This window comes from Ambystoma mexicanum, chromosome 10 (genome assembly GCF_040938575.1).
Source record: "Ambystoma mexicanum isolate Mex_15411 chromosome 10, UKY_AmexF1_1, whole genome shotgun sequence".
Taxonomy (NCBI): domain Eukaryota; kingdom Metazoa; phylum Chordata; class Amphibia; order Caudata; family Ambystomatidae; genus Ambystoma; species Ambystoma mexicanum.
The window spans coordinates 1,607,937,359-1,607,959,184 of NC_090932.1; the positions used below are offsets into that span (position 1 = coordinate 1,607,937,359).

Here is a 21,826-nt window from a genome sequence, read left to right on the forward strand (position 1 = left end):
GGCTCGGCCGAGGTTCCTTATGTTAAGGCTAAGATTAAGACCCGTGATCCATCGACTGGGACCCCTGCCTCACTTCCTCACGTGCCGCAATTCCCCTCAGATGAGGACAAAATGGCGCCCGTTCCCGCAACAACTATGGCGGCCATTTTAGGTGCTACCCCTACGACTACGCCATCGGCTTCTGGTGTAGGGCTCGGTCTCTTGGGTGAACCTAAGGTCCTTTGTGCGCATCCTTACCGGCCGGTTTATGATTGGAACACCCGGATGCCTCTTCCGCACAATGTTTTGTTACCCGCGGGTGCGGCTCCTTGATTTATGTGGATACGTCGGTGGAGGGCCCGGTGTGGCACCTTTCTCCGTTACGTCCCTGGATTTGTCCACCTCATGAGAGCCCTCCTCAGGTCCCGAAACAATCTCCTGAGGATGCCTTTTTCGGTAAATTTCAAGCGATTATGCGCACCGACCCCATGAGGGAATATTTCAAAGGGCTTTTCAAGGAGATATGTCCCCTGGCGCCTCCGGCTCCACCTGTTCCTCGGGTGGTTCCACCGGCGTCTCCCTTGCCCGTGTTGCCCCTTCCATCCCCCCCTGCTCTCCTGCCTTTGCCTCCATTGTCCCCAGTGGACAAGGCAGTGCCTGACATGGCTCAGCAGGATCCTGACCTGTCAGATGACCCTCAAGGTGATCAGGACAACAAGGACCTTCCCCGCTCTATTGGAGCCTTTCATGACCGGGTACTAGACATGATGAGTTTCTTAGATGCTCCGGTGCCTGTGGCACCCGCTCCGCAGGAGGGCGTGCTTTCTGGGGCGTTCACCCCGTCTCCCTTGGAGCGTCCCGGCCTGTTCCTGCAGAAGGACGTTCTGGTCAAGGTCCGAAGAGTCTGGGAAAAGTCACACTCGGGACTTTTTGTCAATAAAGAGATTGACGCGAGGTACAGGCTGCATTCTTCGGAAGAGGTGGCTCTGTCGTCTTGTCTGCCTCCCTCCTCTACGGTGGTGGCTGCGGCCACTTTGCAGTCCAGGCCTGCAGCATCCTCTTCCACGACGGCTACTCAGGTTCTGGGTAAGGAGGACAAGCTCCTCGACTCCCTCGGGAGGAAAATCTTCGCCAACTCGGCCTTGCAGCTTAGGCAGGCCAACGCCGAATTGATATTGACGGGAGCTAACATGCGGATGTGGAAAGGTCTGTCGGAGTTTGAGGAGCACATCCCGGTCAAGAAGCTGGAGGACTTCAAAGGAGGCCTTTCCGATGCCAGGGTCTTGGCCCAGGATCTCCTGGAGGCTGCGGCTCATCACGTAGACACCTCGGCTCGGGGCCTCATGCTCGGGGTTGATACCTCACGGCAGGCGTGGCTGCATGCCACTAAATTTTCTAAGGAAGTGCAAGACAAGGTGTTGGACCTTCCATTCGATGGTAAGGAGCTTTTTTCATTCTTCTACTGAGAGCTCAGCAAAACCAAGGATAGCACTCAGACGGCTAAATCATTGTCGGTTCTGGTTAAACCTCCTTTCAAATCCCAGAGACCGTTGTCGCAAAGTCGACCCTCCTCTGGTATTAGGGGCTTCCTCGACCGCAAATCTCGACGCACACGAATTTTCTCCCGCTCCTCAGCCTCCTCATCGAGTTCAGGTGACATCGCCTCCGATAAACCGGCCAAATGAGGGTTTTCAGCGCACGCACGAGACCCCAGTGGGAGGACGCATTGCGTCTCATTGGGAGGCGTCGCAGACCATCACAGAAGACAGATGGGTCTCGTCAGTCGCTCGAGCTGGCTTCTGCTTACCTTTACCCCCTACCCCACCCCTCAACCATCCTTTGCTGCTGTCGGGCTCACCCTCCCTCAAGGCCAAGGTTCAGAAACTTCTGGACCTCAGAGCTGTGGAACCCGTTCGCCTTGAGGAGAGGGGAGGGCTTCTACTCCCGGCTGTTTACGGTGCCCAAACCCAACCAGGCGGGCCTGCGCACCATCCTAGACCTTTCCCAGTTCAATCTCTTCCTACCCCAAGAGAAATTCAAGATGATCACACCCGGCCAGATTAGCTCCTCTTTGCAGATGGGAGATTGGCTCAGTGTGGTGGATCTTCAGGATGTGTACATGCATTTCCTGATTTGAAATCCACACAGGAAATATCTCCGCTTCTCTTTGGGAGAGGAGCACTTCCAGTTTCGGGTGCTTCTTTTTGGCCTCAGCTCGGCGCTGCGTGTCTTCACAAAGATGTCAGTGATAGCGGCCTATCTTCGTCTCCAGGGTATCCATGTGTATCCTTACTTGGACGACTGGCTCTTACGCAGCCCATGTCAGTTGGCAGCAGCGGGCAACCTCCAGTCTCTCCTTCAGCTCCTGTTCCATCTTGGGCTGTCGGTAAACTGGCGGAAATCCTCCATGACGGTCTCACAGGACCTGATCTTCCTGGGTTTTCTTTGGAACACGATCAACTGCAGAGTGTATCTGACCGGGGACAGAATGGCGGATCTGTTGGTTACGTGTCAGATGTTTGCGCAGTCAGAGAGCATGTCGGCCTGGTGGTTCCAGAGGCTTCTGGGCCTCATGGCCTCGTGAGTACTGGCTCTTCCTCTTGCTTGTCTCAAAATGAGACGGACCCAGATGACTCTTCGGAGCTCATGGCGTCAGGCAGTGGATCCGGATTCCATGCGGATAATGATTCCGGATCCCATGAGAGTGGACCTGGATTGGTGGTCATCTCTCAGCAATCTGTCTGGGGGCGCGGGGTATCAGGACCTCGTCCCCACGGTGACAATCACAACAGACTCCTCCCTCCTCAGGTGGGGTGCGACGTTAGATCTTCTTCAGGTCTCGGACCTCTGGTCGCCTCAGGACAAGCTCCTGCACATATATCATTTGGAGCTTCGGGGTGATCTTCCTAACGCTCAGGGCTTTCAGACCGCTCATTGTCAACAAGGTGGTCCGCATAAGAACGGACACTGTGGTATCAATGTATTACATAAACAAGCAAGAGGGAACGAAATCCCCCCCCCCCCTCCCCTCGTGGACCTGTCCATCCAGATTTGGGAGTGGGCCGTGCTTCATGTTGTCTGGCTGCTTGCAGTGCACATCCCGGGCCAGCTGATTGTCACAGCGGATGCCCTCAGCCGGCAGACAGTGTCCAGCTACGAGTGGGAGTTGAAGGCGGAGGTCCTTTCATGGATGTTCTCGCGTTGTGGCACACCCGAGGTGGACCTTTTCGCTACGGTGGTAAACAAGAAGCTTCCTCAGTATGCCTCCAGAGGGGGGCCTGGGAGCCTCCTCTCTGGGGGATGCTTTCGAGATTCCATGGCACAACATGAGAGCTTATGCCTTCCCGCCTCTGCCTCTAGTTCATCGAGCAATTTGGAAGTTGAAGAACTCTGTGAACTGTTCCCTTCTGCTGATAGCTCCGTGGTGGCCGGCCAGGTTTTGGTTCTCAGAACTTCAACACCTGTCGGCATATCCGCCGATCAGGTTACCAGTAACTCCCGATCTTCTTGACCAAGGGGAACAACAGATGTGGCACCCCTCCCCACAATCACTCAGCTTGGCGGCATGGTGCCTGAGTTCAAGTCTTTAGAACATCTTAACTTGTCTGTGGATAACATGCGTATTATCCAGGCAGCCAGGAAATCCTCGACCAGATCTCAATACAGGAGTAAATGGCTCGGGTTCTGTCATTGGTGTTTGGAGAAGAAGTTGGATCCGAGGGTGGCCACGATGGACACAGTGCTGTCCTTCGTGTCTTTCCTAGCAGAGTCAGGGGGGTCATGTTCTGTCATGCAGGACTTATCTCTCAGCGCTTTCCGCTTACCTTTCTATAGACCTGTGTTCTTATTCTCTAACTAACCTAGTGGTGAAGAGGCATTTTGCTGGCTTGACACGCCTCTACCCTCTGGTGCGTAATCTGCACCCGCCATGGGACCTTAATGTAGTCCTGATGGCGCTGTGCCATAAACCCTTTGAACCAATGGCTACGGTAGACCTCAAGCACTTGTCTTGGAAAGTGTCTTTTCTGGTCGCCGTCAGTGAGGAGAGTGAGTGAGCTCCAGGCATTGTCGGTGGAGCATCCTTTCTTGGTCTTTCACAAGGACAAGGTAGTCCTTCGGACAAACTCGGCTTTCCTACCGAAGGTAGTGACCGAATTCCATCTGAATCAGTCGATCTCCCTTTCAGTCTTTTTTCTGAACCCTGCCTCAGGCTGAAAGAGTTCTACACTGTCTTGATGTCCGAAGAGCTCTTAAGATCTACCTGGACAGGACATCTGAGCTTAGGAGTTCTTCTCAACTTTTTGTGACCTTCGGTAACCCTCAGGGCAAGCCAGCGTCTAAGGCAACTATTTCCAGGTGGATTGCCGCCTGCATCAGTCTTTCACCGTCCAAAGGCTGAAACCTCCTAAAGGTATCCATGAAATATGTTCCCTGGGAGTCCATCGCTAGGGCAGCTACTTGGGCCTCCCCATCTGCTTTCTGTAAGCATTACTGTCTCAACATGACGCTCAGTTTGGTCAGGCTGTGCTGAAGAACCTGTTTCAGTAAAGGGTATTTCCATCCACCTGTAGTTCCTGTAAGGAGTGCTTGGGAATTTCCCACAAGTATGGAGGAAAGGGGACAGGATGCAGGAGTATTACCAGGTTACTCACCGTAGTGACCACCTTACTCCTAGTCCATAGTCCCCTTTCCTCCATACACCCGCCCGCTGTCACTTCTAATAAGGTTCCTCTGTTATTGCTAATGGGTCTGTGACCCGGCGATAGAAAAGGACTGATGGGCGATGCGCGGGGTGGAGCCAAGGTGGGCGGGATTACGGCCGCGTGCCTGGCCCCGCGCAGGAAAGAGAGGAGGGACACATTTTCAAAAAAAATGTGGATGCTTTTTACAAAGTGCTGCAGTCCCGTCGCACAGGACGGAGAGATGTCCCACAAGTATGGAGGAAAGGGGACTATGGACTAGGAGTAAGGTGAGTAACCTGGTATTTCTACCAACCAACCTCGTCCGGAATCTGTGCCACGAACTTTACCGCAAACTACATTGAACTCTATTATCTTGAGCAAAAGACTTTTGAACCATTGACTTTGGCCCTAAGCCTTTTCTATCTGATTTTAATCTTGTAGTCTCTCTTGTTCAATTGCCCTGAGTACTTACCTGTTGGGTTTGCCTATTTTCTTATAACTGCCTTTCCCTCCCTTTAAAATTGCTGGAGTGCCATTTTGCTCCCACTTCATTTTGTGAGCTTAACTTGTCTGGAATTTAAGGGAAGTGGTGTGGTGTATTTATGATTGTGATTTCTTAACTTGCTTATAATAGTGAAATGTTATACAACTGTTGAGTAAATAAATATATATTCTTTTACTTAGAAACCTTGAGTCAGTGTTTGCCTGAACTATAGTCATTTCTGCCCCTTGTGTAACCATTTGTACTGCTCACTTACTCTTGAGATAAGTCTGGCTGCTCCGCTACTGCTACCACTATAACTGTGTAATACAGGCTTGTACCAAAGGTGAAGCTGTACTGTCACTTGTAGTCTTAATTGTGTGTAGTGTTCCCAAAGGGTACTAAATATAATTCTGCCTAACATACACTTAGCACCCGACCACCCAGGTTCTGCTCGGAGCTTAACCACCAGAGGTTCTATGGTGAGAGCGTATATAAGAGGCGACAGTGGGCACCCCTGGTGTGTACCCGAATAAAGAGGGGACGTGACGCCATTGGTGATAACTGAGGCAGTAGGGTTTGTGTACATGAGTCGTACCATATTGATGTAGTCGGCAGGAAACCCATATTTGCGTAACATTTGAAACATAAAGTCCCACTGGACCTTGTCAAAAGCCTTTTCGGCATCCAGTGCCAAGGTCCCCTCCTCTGGGCCGGTCCCGGCAGCAGTGACCTGCAGGAGACGTCTGACATTGTCATTGTCATCTGAGTGTCTGCCATGAATAAATCTTGTCTGGTCCTTGTGGATTAGAAGCGGGAGAAGTGCTTCGATGCGCCAGGCACTTTGAAAACATTTTTGCGTCTGCATTAATCGGAGATATGGGGTGCTATGAACCACATTCCTTCTGGTCACGCCCTTTTTTTTGTGGAACAATATAATTTTAGCGTTGAGCATAGAGCGGGGTAGATGGCCACTGGTTGCAGCATCCATAAATACTGTCTTCAGTGTAGGTGCAAGTCGGTCCTCCAGAGACTTGTGCAAGTGAATGAGGAGACTGTCTGGCCCGCCACCTTCCCTGAATTCGGGGACCTAATAGCCTGCGTTACTTCTACCGTAAGTGGTGCGGCAAGCTGGTCGGCCTGGGGTAGGATCAGTTGGGGAGGTCGACAGACGCCAAAATGTCTGAGATACGCTGAGGGTCTATTGGAGCTACCTTAGCGTACAGCGTACCATGGAATTTTGCGACCCTTTGATAGTCTCGTCACGCTCTAGCACTTTCCTGTTCAGGTCCCGTATGGCTTCGATCGTCTGTGCAGCTTGTTTGTTACGCGGGCCAAGCGCCATTAGATGCAAGGGTATATCTCTGTCCGTGTGGTACGTTTGTGACCAGCTGGTAAAGGATTTCTAAGCACGGCTGTGGTCACGCGCTTCAGATCCATTCTAAGTTTATTGAGCTTTGTGAATTGAGGGTCGCACATATGTGTATGTAGCTTCTCTTTGGTCAGTATGTCTGTTCTAAGCTGTACTGCCTGTGCACCCCAACTCTTCAGTTTGTGGGACCACTTAGATATACATTCCCCCTGCATATATGCCTTGTAAGCATCCCAGCAGGTTGCCGCTTTGTAATATATCCGTGTCCCCCTCCAGGTGTATGCGGAAGTCAGGATAGCCCAATGTCTGCAGGTTCAAGCGCCACTGTGGTCTCATATGAGGGGTAGCTGGCAGGCCGATGCGCAGCACAACTGGTGCGTGGTCAGATAGGGTAGTGGCCATAATATGATGAGGTGGAGTGTGTTTGATGGCAGGAACCAGTAGTCCAGCCTGGAGTAGCTGTTGTGTCTGTTGGAATGGAAGGTATAGTCCCTTTGGTGTATGTGTGTGACTCGCCAAGCGGCTTTGAGTTTGAGCTCAGTCAGAAGGGATAGGAGGGTTGTAAGTTTCCTTTGGGGCGTCTGTGATGAAGTGGCAGAGTGTTGCCTGTCTTCCGTTGTGACCAAGGCTATGTTCAGGCCCCCCCCCCCCGATCAGGAGCAATGCTCCCATGTATGGGGCGCACTTAGCAACGGTAAGCATGAAAAAGACTTGTCTTTCCATCGTGGGTGCATAGATATTGATAAGGGTTATATACTGCTGCTGTATTCGCCCTTCTTGCACCAAGGCATACCTGTCCGCCCCCCCATCTACCAGCACATGCACCACCTGGAAAGGGATTCGCTTGTGTATTAAGATGGACACCCCCCTCTTCCCTTGACATGGGGAATATACTGCAACCCACACCCAACACCGCCTTAGCTTTTCCGATTCTATAGCGTTAAAGTGGGTTTCTTGCGAAAAAGATAACGCCCTGCATATCCCACATAAGATTAAGCATCCTCTTCCCTGTGATCGGGGGACCCAACCCCTGGACATTGAGTTATGAGTGTGAGATAGGTTGTCTTTGACTTAAGAGGGGGAGCCCATAATTTGTACACTCGCCATTAGGGCCTGATCCTTCGGTCCAAGTCCGACATAATAGTTCAGCGTTAGGAGGAGGACAATTTTCTGTAATAAACATAACCCCCAGAACCAGAATATAACCGTGTAACATGTAACTGGGACCCAGTACCGGGCAAATAGAGCCCATGCTTGCGGGAAGCCAGTGTAGGTCCGAAGGACCACCCTGCTCCTCCTGCATACCAACAACCCCAGGAACGGGGCCGTGGCCAGATATAGCAGCAAAAGGAAATATAAAACTTAGTACCAACCATGTAACCATAGGGGGTATGGCCATAGATGCCGTCTGCGACCTCCCGCCCATGATTATCAGGTTGACGCCGTTCAAGGGTGGACTTGGGTTGATCATGCAGCACGCATGGGGGTGGTTTGGCCATCCGTTTTCAGCATGTGTCCTTGTCAGGGTCCGGCTTGAACGAATTCCACAGGAGCTGATGCTGGCCCCACAGACCCTCACTAGGAGTTCACCTCTCAACCCTAAAGTAAAGCTGAGCTGAGAACCCCAAGAAAGGGAAAGGGGAATTTGGATAAAATAACAACGGAGACACTGCAGCCCTGCAACCGTCTGGTAGACTCTGGTATCTGTAGTAAACAAATACACTTAGTTACTTATACATTAGTGTAGACTTCTTATCTTAAATTATTTTGGAAACAACTCTAACTTTAGTTTAAGACTTCGAGGTTAAATATATGCATGGAGTATAGAACAATTGTAGTACTTTAGAGCATATTGTCACTAGCCATTCAAGTCTCTTTAGCATCCTAAGTAATCTCTTACAAGCAGTTCACTGACTTAGATATTCTTGTTTGCTTCTTAAGAACATTAAACTCTATGAGATTTGAGTTTTAAATACTTTTAAAAACAATGCAGTCTTTTCTAATGAAGTATTGAATTCCTTTTGCGTGAAGGTTACTAAAATGAAACTCGTTAACTTTCTTGAATGCTGCTGCTCCTGCGTCTGCGTGTGAATCGTTCCTTTTTACAAGTGCAAACGTTTTGAGATTAACACGTGAATTCACAAGGCGTGAAAATTGTCCTTGCGCTGAAAAAAATCACACGCGCACCGTATTAAAGAGAAAACACGTACACGCGCTAAAAGCACACGTGCACCTTAAATAATTCACGTACGCGTGTAAAACGTGCACGCGATGAAAAATCACACGCAATGTAAAAATGGACTCGCGCTCTATCGCAGCCAAACACCAGCTGTCGTACGCAACGTCACTCACGTGAAAATTGTACACCCGCTAAAAGCAACTTGAGCTCTGTAAAAATGGGCTTGCGCTCTATCGCTCTGCATACCCGCGCGCTCCCATAACGACGTTGCTGAAGTCACAAGGCATCACGCACGCGTTAAACAGTCTTGAAACACTTTCCATGTAATTTATAACCTCAAAACTTGCGCGCACAGTCTTTACACTTGTCTGCTTACTGTATTTAAACTGTAAACTTATCTTGGTTAATATTAAACTTCTTAACACTTTAACTTCTTATTAGAAAAGTGGAAATTCTCTGTGAAAATCTTTAAGCTTTAAAAAGAACGATCCCACCTGAGGTCTTCTTGTTCACTCTGGCTCAGCCAGCGATTCTCTTACTTCTCTGGTAAATCTTCTGAACTCTGAAAGGCCTTACTTAAGGAGCTTAACAAATGTACAACCAGCCACTGAATTTCTTCGGATGAAGGGCAGTTTAGAATCTTGCTCACCTCACAAGAATCAAACCCATTGTCCTTTCCACCAATCGGGCAAACCAAACATATCATTGTTCCTTTAACCAATCAGATTAAGTTTCTTTCTCTCCATCTTGACTTGGACAAGCACAATGTTAATTCTATGTACAAACTCTTTCTGACTACTACTCAGCCAATTCTATGTACATACTCTTTCTGATTACTAATCCAGCCAGCCCTGACAGTCCTGAGGCAGCCATTTTGCCGTAAGAGAATTGTCCTGGTCTCTCCAGTCTGGGGTAATTCCCTGTTGTCGTGTTGCCTTCACCAATCCCTATCGAAGGACTGCATAGTTAAGACTGGTAGAGTGTAAGGCAGTCAGGCCATCACCCTGGCATTCCCGTGCCATGCCTCTGGCCCTCAGGCCGCCGTCCCAATCCCTTGCAGCGTCCTTGTGGGCCCTGCCAACGTTGTGGCCTAGGAGGTGATGAGAGTGCCATGTTGGGGTTCCAGCTCTCAGCGGAGGGGAGCTCCTCTGAGACAAGTTCCCGTCGTTTCAGGAAGCGCCAGGCACCCTCTGGGTCCTCAAAAGAGTGCCACTGTTTATCGAGTTAGATGCACCAGGTTGCTGGGAATTTGAGATAATGTCTATGATCTGTCACGTTCAGGGCATCGAATATGGGATTGAACCCCTTCCTGCGCCTAGAGACCTCGATGGAGTAATCATTGAAGATCTTGACCTCTGCTCCCTCAACTCGTAAGGTGCCCACCAATCCAGTACGCCCTCAGTATAGTTAGTTTGTGCAGGAAGTTCAGTAGGCGCATTTGTATGGAAGCATCAGTTTCTTTGTCTGGGAAGAGGTCATACGTGTAGGATTCCAGGTCTGGGCCATCTGTATTTTTGGGCAGACCTACCAGGTGCAGATTGTTGCATCGTAGCCTGTTTTCTTGGTCCTCAATCTTTTCCCGATGTGTTGCACCTCTCTGATCAGCCCGTCCATGTTCGTAGCTACAGAAATGCCATTGTCTTCAAGTGAGCTGATTTGTTGTCCGATCCGCTTGTGCATGGAGTCTTGTTTGCACATCTTGCAGGTTTCGGTCAGACAGTGGAGGCCGAAGGATGTCCCCTCCCCCCCTAATCCCCCCTCACCCCTCCTGTGAGCATCATTAGCCCGACCGGACAGCAGCAGAGCCGGGGTGCTATTCCCAGCTCTATTCCCAGCGCTGTTCCTAAGGTTGTGGGCAGTAGTCCGCAGTGCTGTGCGCCTTTCTGCTTGCTGCCCGGGATGTACTTGCATGTGTTATGGCCAGTAGCGAATAGTTCGGTCGGCGGAAGCGCATGCCGAGGGCTGGGTGTTCCCTGGTAACCTCGCCCTCCAGTACCTAGTGGCCTGCCTTCATCAGCTTCCAAAGCGGCACGCCCCCCTGAGCCGGGTGTCGGGCAGTCAGCGTAGCTGCGCTGGTCCGCCGAGTGGGTTCAGCGGTGTGTGCTGGGGTTGGTGGGCTGTCTTGCAGCGGTCTCTTAATCAGGCTCCTGTCTAGTGGTGTGAGCCGCAAGCTGTGGCAGCCGGGCTGTGGGTCCGACAGTATCCCTGTCAAGCCGATCGGATCTTTGTCGGTGCCCTACCTGGATATGGAGGCAGCTAGTGGTCCAGGATTTGATCGGTGGTATCCCTGTACATTCTGTGTCCCCTAGCTCCCTATACGGCAACCCATGGGTGATGCAGGTATATTGTGCGTACCAATATTCGGTGGCACAGAGCTCCTCTAGGTCGCCGCCATGTTGCTCAGGCTCTCGAGCACCCCCCGTATTTGGCAATTTTACCACTCAGTAAAATCACGGACATCCGGGTTATTCACCTAATTTGTTTGGTCCATGTAGGTTTTTATTACATTCAACACTTATAATAACTTCAGGGTTTTATTCAATTTGGTATTCGATATGCATCCAGGCCGCTTAGTTTTAAAGATCCATTCAATTCGGTATTCAATATATAAGGCTGTGGGCTGTGCAAATCCTCTGGGGAATTTGCCGGCGTCCTGGCGCTTTGTCCAGTCCCAACACTGCTGCCTCCTCTGAAGAAAGGTCTCCTGCTGGTCTTTCCCACACAGGCCTCCCTGTTTCTCTGTTCTGCTGCACTGGTCTCTCTTGATACACCTGCAGCCCCTTGACAGGCTGCAGGTTTGGATCACTAATGAGACTTGCCTAAAGGGACATGCCTGACCCTCATAGTGCTTTGTAGGCATCTTTCTCGTCCCAGTACTAAGGTGGTGAAAAGGTGTACTGTTCATTCCTCTTCCTCGTCTCAGTACTGTTTTGTGTAATGGGGAAAGTAGGGTAACGGCTTTACAACAACCTATAAAGTTTGGGCGAGGGTTTGGTTGAATCTCAATAGGACAAGAGGGATACCATGTCTATCCTAAGGGTATCCCACTCCCATTCTCCAGGGACTCTCCACCCAGGTGATCCTACCTCACTTCTCCACCCCCAGGGTCGGGATCCAAGAGCGACGGCCTTTCCCTGGCTACCTGAGAAGAGTATGCAGGGGTTTTAGGATTGAGAATACCCTCAGGTTTCTCACAGTATCAAGTTAGCAGGTTTGCTGTGAGGACCTTTTGACCAACCATTCTGAGGAATACCATCTTACTTCAGACTTTCCATGGCATGTTTCTATGCTTGTCATTTAGCCACTGTACTGTGTATTAATCTCCTTGCTGTCTTTTGAACTGTATTGCTAACTTGTGCTTTTGTCTCCATAGGCTGAGACACAGGAGGACCTCCTTTCTGCGATTCGTACTTGTAATAGGCTGTTTGGAACTTTGCTGGAGAGGGGGGAGCTTTTTGTTGGTAGATTGCCTGAGGAGGACGACAAGACCACAGATGGTAACTCAATATTGATCGCCTTGTGCCACGCTGCTTTTTAATGTGTCATTTGTATGTCGAAACCGAGTTAATCACGACAGACATGCAAACTGTAGTCTCCACCTTTGCTGTCTTTTATCCTATATACACACACCATTGTTTTTTACTTTGAAAAAGGGGAACAGTAGGTTGGGTGTATCAGAAAGGCTCATGCTTGGCTCGGAAGGCTTTATTTTGAGTAGGTGGCGCTAGTCAAGGAGGCGTGCGAACCAAGGAATGCCTGCTCAGTCTTTTGTGGCAGACTGGTGTTCATAGACAGTTTGAACTTGTTGATGGTTAGTTCCTTACTCTTGAATGGCCACAAGGGTTACAGAAGGTTTTTTTCTCAACGAACGATGATTCCATGTATTGGTGGTGGTGGTGGTGGGTGGTGGGTGGGTGGGTTGGATGAGTTGGGATACAAAGTGTAACTGTGACATCACCCAATCTCAGCTCCTACCTACCCTGAACAATCATTAGTGTTTCAGATCATTCAAAACACGGCTGGTAAAAGAATTTAGTAGATGGGCAGGAGTTACACCGGTCCTCCATTTCTTTACTGCTTCCCATTGTCACAAAGCCTGGAATTCTGATTTCTTCTATGTGGCTTTGGAGCTAAATTGTCTGAAAAAGACATTTAAAAAAAAAAGCTTTTTTAAAAAAATGTTTTTATTGCATATTAGTTTAATACAAAAAATGTTTGCAAAACATCCTCATACTCCTAAACTTTGTTCGGTCTTTAATTTAGACCCCCCCAACCCCAGCAATCCTCCAGTATCCAGTAAAGCAAAACGGTCCTTTTAAAAATGTAAGCTGCGATGGTCAAGGCCGTCTTCTCCCCTCTAAGCAGCATGGGCCACCAGTCCTCTATAGATAGCATAATGTAACCTTCCATAAAACAAATAACATGTCTTGTTCTGATCAATGCTAAAGCCAAACAGCTCATGAACAGGTGAGGGATGTTTTTGACTGAACCTGGAATCTTGCAGAGTCTACAGCACAGTGAGAGTACCCGTTGCAGATTCACTGACAAAACTTCCTTTGTTTTAAAGAGATTGATATTATATGGCATTTGTAACGTGCCTATCCACAAGTGTTTCGATGCGCGATGAGGCAAGGGAGGGGGAAACGGAGGGAAGACAGACAATGATCTTACTAGGCCAGGTGTCATCACGCACATGCATGGGAAGTGGGAAAGGGATAAGTGCGGGGGAAAGAGGGAGTGGAAAAGTGCAGTACATGGGATAGTAGCATAAATAAGATAATAAAACGGCCGGATGGTGGCAAGTGCAGGTAAGAGCAGACATAAGTGCTGGTAGGGGGACTGTAGGAATACAGAACAACAGTCCTCGTGTGCGGGGGTTGCCAGGGAGGCAGTGCAGGTGGGCAATCGGCGGTGCCGGGGCCTGAGATCAGATGGGGGGGGGGAATCGGGGGAGGGGGGGCCGAGATCAGAAGGGTGGCCAGGTAGCCAGTGCAATTACAGACAGGAATTCAGCAATGGAGGGGGGGAGAGCAAGCAGAAGCAAAGAGGAATGTTTTGAGGTGCTTCCAGAACCAGAGATGGTTCTCTTCAAGTTTCAGGGAGGCAGGAAGGCTGTTCCAGAGGGAGGCCCCTGCCGAAGAGAGAGATCTTGGAGAAGCGACTGTCCCTGGGGGAGTTGGAGGCAGATGAGCGAGGAGCTCGAGTAGGAAGATATTTGGGAAGAGAGTGTTGAAGGTATTGCGGCCCCAGGCCCCAGAAAGCCTTGTGGACAATACAGAGGGTTTTGAACTTAATCCTCGCAGCCACTTGGAGCCAGTGCAGAGATTTCAGTCCTGGAGAGATATGATCCCTGGGCTTGAGGCCAAGGACACGTCTTGCAGTCTGGATAAGAGGGCGGAGAGTAGAGGCAGGCAGATTTGGATAGAGGCTGTTACAGTAATCCAGCTTGGAGAGGACCAGGGCTCTGGAGACAGTGAGCTTCTGTCTGGGGGAAGGAGAGGAAGGGAAGAATACCTCTGAGGAGGTGTAGCTCATAATCTGACTTCTTAAGAGATGTGAGGAGAGAAGGAGAGAAGGAGAGTGTGGAGTCGAAGGTGACCCCCAAGGTTTTTAGCCTTGCAGGTGGGAGCAGGAAGAGGGCCAAGCGAGAGCTAGAGGGAAGGAGGGAGTGGGTGTGCCAATGAGTAAAATCTCAGTCTTACTGGCATTAAGGCAGAGGTCATTGGCTGCACACCACTCCTGGATAGCAGACAGTCGGAGATGAGGGAAGGAGAGGAGGAGGCCGAGGGTAGCCTGAAAATGAGCTGGGTGTCATCCGCATAGCACTGAAATTTGGGCCAGAGACCGACGATGCAGTGGGCTAGGAGTGCCAGGTATTGGTTGAACAGCCATGGAGAGAGGTTAGATCCCTGATGGACACCACAAGTAGAGAAAAAGATATCGGAGAGGAAGTTGGACCTGGGAGGGTGGTTCTGAGAGGAAAGAGGTCAGCCATGCCAGAGTCTGGCCAGTGATACCAAGGTTATCACAGAGACGGTTGAACAGGATGGCATGGTTGAATCTTTCAGTCTAATCCTCATGAATTGTGTCCTGTAATTGGGGTCTGGGAATTTCCGCAGGTACTCTGGCATGTTACCCCTGCATCTTGTTTCTGTCGCAGGATTATAAGAGTTTGCAATTGTTTGCCGCCTCCATTTGTTGTTATCCAGTCTAGGGTCCATAATTTTTTCTTGGCCTTCCCTGGATTACAGCTGAGTTCCTCCACTGATGTGCCTAGCAACTCTAGAGAATTTTTACAATATGCTCCCCAATTCACCAAGGCGCTCAGCTCTTACGATGACCAGCATTGGTGCTGGCTTCTCATTCCTACATTTCCCAAAAGGTTCAGATGTTTACAGTCAGCCGCTGCTTTCAGAGAACCAAACCATAGTTCACGTCTGATTTCCTGAATTGGGACAGATCTTGGTAGACCCAGAAACAGTTTCTAGAAAATCCCCTCCAGAGAAGCAGTGTTTGTTTAGGAAACCAGAGCAAGGCCTCTGCTCCGTAGGTCAGCACCGGCAACACCTTTGCTCTATACATCTCGGAAATAGGTAGTAGTGAATACCGGCAATACCTGTTAGAATTATGGCCTGGTTTGCCAAAGCAGTTGCTTTCCCATTTAGAGAAAGCAGGGTATGCGTTTCCACTTCTAGACTGCTAGACTGCTAGAGATGGGAACCCCCTAGATGCTTAAGATTCCACAATGTCGGTTGCCTCCGCCCCCAGGAAGCATCCGAGGGATAGCTTCCTCGAGGCGCATCCCTTTTTCATTGTTAGGATCTTGGTTTTCTCAGTGTTAATTTGAATATTTTCCAATGCGTACTCGTTCAAATGTTTCTTTGTAATCCTATAACTGTTTGATATAGGAGGACTAGATCGTCTGCATACAATAAACGGGGCACCTTTATTCCAGCAACTGAGGGCGAAAAACATCTGTTTTTTTTTTTTCTCCATAATGTTGGCCAGGTCAGAAATGTAGAGATTGAATAATGCTGTGGACAATCCCTGCTTAACTCCTCGCTGGTTGGAATGTCCTCACTTGGCCAGCCAAGAGCGTTTAAACATACTCAGTTGGTGTGAGAATGGAGCGCCCTTAGCTGATCCTCCACAAGATCTTCCGGGCACCCCCAGGCAGTTATTTTGCTCCACAGACAGTGCCTATTGATACTATTGAATGTTTATTTGAAGTACACAAAGGCGAGCTGTATTTTGTCTTTCACTTTGAGGGTTTTATCCTTTAGGACGGGTAATAGAAAGATTGGAAGAATAGTCCCTAGACCCTTAAAAAATCCATTCTGAAAGACATCATTTCGGCCTGCTCTATTCGACACTGTCAGATTCTTACGCATAGGCTTTTCCCAGATGGTCCAAGAGGGCAATAGGCTGGTAACTGGTAGGATCCTGTCTATAACCACTCTTAAAGATTGGGATCGCTTTAGCTGACTTCCATGAGTCGGGAATGTTTTGCTGCAACCCATTCTTTAAGATCAAACCCAAGAGTGTGGCCCATTCTTCAAGGGTTCCTTTTCAACATTGCATTTGAAAGATCATCCGGACCTGGAGCGCTCGAATGGTTAGCACGCCTAATCTGGTTTACCAGGTAGGTCATCTTGGTCAAAAGCCAATCGCCAGGGGCTGGATGGAATATGCCAGTCGTTCACGCAAGGAGAAAGGGTGGCGTAAACCGACTCAAAGAAATTAATCCAGACCGCCTCTGCCACCCCGTTTATTTGGACATGCTTTAAGTCTTGGTTCGACTGATTTATAAGCCCCCAGGTTTCGGCTGTGGTCTTGTTACTGGTGGCTTTCAGCATCTGCTCCGCATCCTCCTGAACAATGGTGCTTTTATACCCTGTAATCCAGCTCCTGTAGTTATTTCTGATCTTTTTTACGACCATTTCCCAATTCAGCGGGCTAGCTCTCTTAGCCTTCCAGACAGCCTTCTTCATTTCCTTTTTTTTTGTAGCTGCCAGATGGTCCTGAGCATGCTGGTGCCCGCCAGCTGCTTTCTTATTTATACCATTTTTAACCAAGAATGGAGCCAGAATTGGAACATAGTTAACAGTACTCAGTGGGTTTGAGGTGTTCCTTTTCATCAACTACTTGCTAACAATGGGTAAGGACCTCCGGCACAACATTATCAGACGGCGTAGGTCACATAACTAAATTTGCCTAAAACTCCTGTGAACCAGACCAGATCAGAATTTGCAGAAGCGCAGTCCCTGTTCAGACGGACAAACCTTCCCTGCTCCTAATATCCAGACTATTGCCATATTCCAGGCTCACCCGAGTCTTCCCATATCCCATAAATCACATGAGCTATTATTGTCATCTGACCGCAAAGTGTTGTATTTGAGGGTGGGTTCCGCTTTTGTATGAAAGCATTATTTAAGTTCCTGTCATTAAACAGCTATAGTTTGACTTCACTTAAATCGCATCTTAGTTTTGTCTGCAGGCTGCCTTAGTTTGTGCTGTAGCCTCTGTATCTGCTATTAAAAGCAACTGTCTGATTCTTGCTTTTTTATGACTGTGACAGAAGCACTAGTAATCGCAATCTCCCCTGCTTGGAGCAGATTGCTTCTAGGTTAGCTCTCCCTCAGCCTGCCCACTTAACTCTGTAGGGAAAAGTTAATGGGGCTTAATGTTCATACAGTGTGAGTCATAAAGATGTGGCGTAGGTTGCACATTGTATGCTTTAAATAGCATAACCCTTATCCTGCACGGCTTCCTTAAAACTTATGCAGCGCTAGTGTGTGTGATTTTAGCATTTTTTTGCAGGTACTCGCTGACTAGCTTGTCATTCTTGTGACCCCTGTAGGACTCCCTTTTTGGAAGGACGAACACCCTTTACTGGGCAGGGTAAAGGGACCTCGCATACACCCTGTGCTCATGGGTGCTGTGTGATCAATCTCTAGTTTTATCTGTGATTACCATCGGTGTCTGGGGCCGAAGGTTGAGATTGTGTGTCCTCTGTCTATCCCACGTTCATATAGAAATTCTTATTTTGAAAATGTGTACAATTTCTCCCCTATTTAAGTGTTTAAGTTTGAGATTTCAGTGTACTTCGCTCAATTGCTTTCAGCTTCCTGCAGCGCTGAGGATAAGTATAAGATGTGGATGAGGCATCGATACAACAGCTGTGCTTCCTCCTTGAGAGACCTCTTGGACCACAAGTCGTTTCAAGTGCAGGTACATCCAATTTTCACGGGCTTCTTTGCCCTCTGTTTCCAGGGGTCTGGGGGATCTGGATGACGAAGCTACGGTGCTTAAGAAGCGGGACCCGTCTCTGTAATTTAGTTTGTGAAAGCAGGAGACTGATACCACCTGCTGGTTTTAATTTTTTGGTGTGTTTTGGGCTCAGAATAAATATAGTATTTTTGTACTTGCCTATCTAAATTGAATTATGGTGTCCTTCACTGTGTGGTTTCCATGTGGACCCCTGACCGCACTCTCTCCTGAGAATGTCCTTCGGTGCTCTCCACGCTTACCTTGATTGGATTTTGCTTAACCTCTTAGAGCCACTCTGTTCACTAGAACTAGGGGGGGGGCTCCTAAGATCTGTCCACCAGGCAGGTTCTGGAAGTCTAGATTTGCACTCAGTCCTGTCTACCTCGGTACTCCAACTCGATGTATGAATTCTTCCATCTCTGTAGGTACTGTACTGCCTGCTGATGAATTCACAGCCTTTCTTGTACAGATGCTTTTATTAAGCAAGAAATACTAATGCACACACTTAACATGTTTAAGATTTGTTTATTGGGCATGGCATCACAACTGCCCATTATAATACAAGTTTATATTTGTTTGACCCCACACATACGGGAGCAATGCTAGGTAAGTGTAATAACAGTACTTCCCAATATTAGTCATCTGCATATTTCAGCTCAGGCTGTGACTGCACTGTTTGCCTAATTTGCTTTGAGGGGTATGTCCAGCAGTGGCAAGGACTCTGTATTTTGCAGCGTTTATTTAAAACCTTCTCTTTGCTACCTTTCTGCAGGAATCTGCTCTGTGCACCCTGATGAAGTTTGTGAAGCTGGAAGGAGACTACCCTTTGTTGAAGGTGAAATTGGAGCACCACTGCACCTTCCCCCGGGAGCTTTTGAAGGTAAGCAGAGTGTAGGCTGGTCTCTACATTGTATGGGGTTTGAGCAAGTTTTACCAGAGCAATTTATTTAGCTTGGCTTTTTATTTTCTTGTTGAGATTGTTGGGTAGAATTAGCCTTTTTTTAGTGTAATTCTTCCCATTTTTGTAGTCCCCCCATCACTGTTTGCTAGACTCTTGGTTTTTATCTAATTTTCCTGAGTGAGTGGAAACCTTTTTCCACCTTCACTCATTCTTTTTCTCTAACCTGGGGTATTGTTTTTATCTCTCTTGGATGAATTGTAATCCTTTCCTCCATTCTTCCTGGCACTGTCTCAGCCAGCAGCAGATCTATCCTCCACGACACCACGAGGCCCCTGTGTTAGGTAAGAATTGGCGCAGTCCAACTGGTGAGGAATACACAAGACTTATCTGCTTGGTATTAGGTAACCCACCTTTTAATATAGGCCTGTACTACACATGTTGGTAGCGTGACTGAGCAGCCAGGCTCACCTTAAGAGGGATAATGTGAGCTGTAGAGCTGTACAATTAAAATCTTGAAATCAGTAAGTACAAGTAGCCAAGTAAAACACACTTAAAGATATATATATATATATATATATATTAAACTCAAGCTTTAAATAAGCATTCTTTAAAAAGTTTTATCTACTAGTAACATTCAATCAAAGTTTGGATTCAGTTGGTAAATACTTTATGCTAACACATATTCCAGCACATGGATGCAACTTAAGTTAAGGTTAGTATTGCACTTCTTTTCAGTTATTAAGTTTGTAAAGGAAGGAAAGGTTAGAATAAGACTGAGAACATACCTTCAACAGTTTGTAAAACAATTACAATCTCCTAAAGTGAGGCAGGTAAACTTTTATCCCAGCAATAATGGTAATCACTATTATAACCTATGAGGGTACAAGTGTTGCCAAAGTCAGAAGGTTCAGGGTAGTGCCTTTAAGGAGCTAGGACAGCCACAGTCAAGGTAAAAGTCAATAGTTCTGATGCACTTCTTCTTAGATAAAGTCTTGACAAAGTTAGTTCTGAAGAAATCACAGTAATTCAAGTGAACTACTTTGTAGAGTGCACAAGCTGTTGGGCCAGTGCAGGTGAGTTGGTATCAACTTTAAAGTGGAACAAAACCACTTCACAGGATAGGAAGCACAACCTATGGCTAAAAGTGAACGCCCCAAACTCCACAGTACCTGTATTTCGAAAATAAATGTTCCAGCTGGATTCCTCCTTGCTACAGCTTGGCAGACCCTTGTTCATGGACTTTGGTCGTGGTGACGAAAGGAAGGACAGCCACAGTCAAGGGAAAAGTCAATAGTTCTGATGCACTTCTTCTTAGATAAAGTCTTGACAAAGTTAGTTCTGAAGAAATCACAGTAATTCAAGTGAACTACTTTGTAGAGTGCACAAGCTGTTGGGCCAGTGCAGGTGAGTTGGTATCAACTCACCTGCACTGGCAAGGCTCCTCAGCTACGGATTTCCTTTGTTTCAGTGGCACTTCATTGTTTTGGCGCCTTTTCCTCAGTGTCAATGAAGAATGAATATCTCTGATTGGAAGAAGCCCGCTCCCTCGGTCCTGGATTCTGGTGAGGGGACTCTAGATCAGGTTTCCTGTCTCTGTAGGGTTCTTGTAATGCCTACGAAGATTTGATCGGATTCGGACTACGCAAGATGTTGCCCTGGTCAATGGTCACAGGACTCCTGGCATTGGGCTTCCGCAGCTCTGGTGATGCACAGCAAGTCGGGGGTTGCGCCAAATGGAAGCTTGTCTTGAGGCTAGTTGGTCCCACCAGCCCAAGGGAGGAAGACATCCCGTACAGGTCTTCCCAGTCGATATGAAAACGGGGTCAGCACAGCTCCGGGGCTTCACTGGGCACTTCACGGTCCAGGAGGGTGCTGCTGGTGTCACGTCTTCTTCAAATGTTCCTCCCCAGTGGTCGACTCTGCACGTAGTCCCAAAAGCCTCGGTTTTTATGCGATCTTTTCTTTTTTAAAATTTTTAAAAAAAATTTCTTCACAGTCTATGCTTTCAATCACACAGCCAGCAGTCCAAACGGGACTAGTTTCATTCAGGCACACTTGGAGGCAAAGGACAGGGAAGTTTCATGACCCTCCCTCACTTCCTGCCTTTCCAGACACACTGGAGCCTGGGCGGGCTTCAGGGCTGAAGCCTGCCAAAGGCAAAACTCACAAAGGCCTCAAACCTGCATCAACTAACAGAGTAAAAGCCCAGAAGAAACTAACAAACAGAAAATGGTGAAAAAAGAAGACTGGGGCCATTTTTGGAAAATGGACACCCATGGGTGCTGTACTGCAGCTGAGGGTTCAGCCTGAGATAAAGATGCACATTGGTAGTGACATTAAACCACTGCCATAGCCATTTAAAGTAAGTTATTGTAACAGAAAATGTTACATGAGAACTGGACTAGACATTTCTGAGTAACGCCCCCCAGCACTCATAGTGTGGTATGTGCTGGTCCCACAAAGAGAAAAGTAAGACCGGGATCATCTTACTATTCTTGGGAGAAAATGTATTAAACATTCAGAAAGGTCCAAGAGACTTCTCAGTGGCATTGCACCTAAGTTGCTGTGTGTCACTGTAAAAAAAGCAGATGCTTATGGAGTTTGTCGAACTCCACAAAACAGTAAAAGACACCTAGTCAGGAAAAAAACATGAGTGATAAAAAGGTCCCACTCACTCAGGTGGAAAATGTCACAAGCCCTAAGTCCAGCAAAAGAGCTAGGGGTCTCTTAAGGTGGAAGGGAATTGGCACAGAAATAACAATTCTCCCTAACACCCTGTAACCCTCAAGCGACCGCAGAGCAGCACAGGTAAGGCCAGCTGGGCTTTGTTTCAATTTATGTAGGCGCTTCGGAAAAGGAAGATTTGCGGCTGATAATTGTGAGGCACCTTCATCAGATATCTTTTTAAGCGTGCACATAAAATTACTTTTCCTGCTGCTTTTCTCACCATAGCAGCCCAGTG

At 48.1% G+C, this 21,826-nt stretch overlaps 1 protein-coding gene across 1 annotated transcript in view; it reads left to right on the forward strand.

Annotated features, from left to right (window-relative positions):
• Positions 1-21,826, forward strand: part of NOC4L (nucleolar complex associated 4 homolog) — a 255,328-nt gene that overhangs the window by 40,053 nt on the left and 193,449 nt on the right. Inside the window, exons 2-4 of the mRNA XM_069619985.1 lie at positions 12,067-12,190; positions 17,818-17,924; positions 18,736-18,843. Of these exons, the coding sequence (XP_069476086.1) occupies positions 12,067-12,190; positions 17,818-17,924; positions 18,736-18,843 (339 nt within the window). The remainder of the gene's footprint in view (positions 1-12,066; positions 12,191-17,817; positions 17,925-18,735; positions 18,844-21,826) is intronic.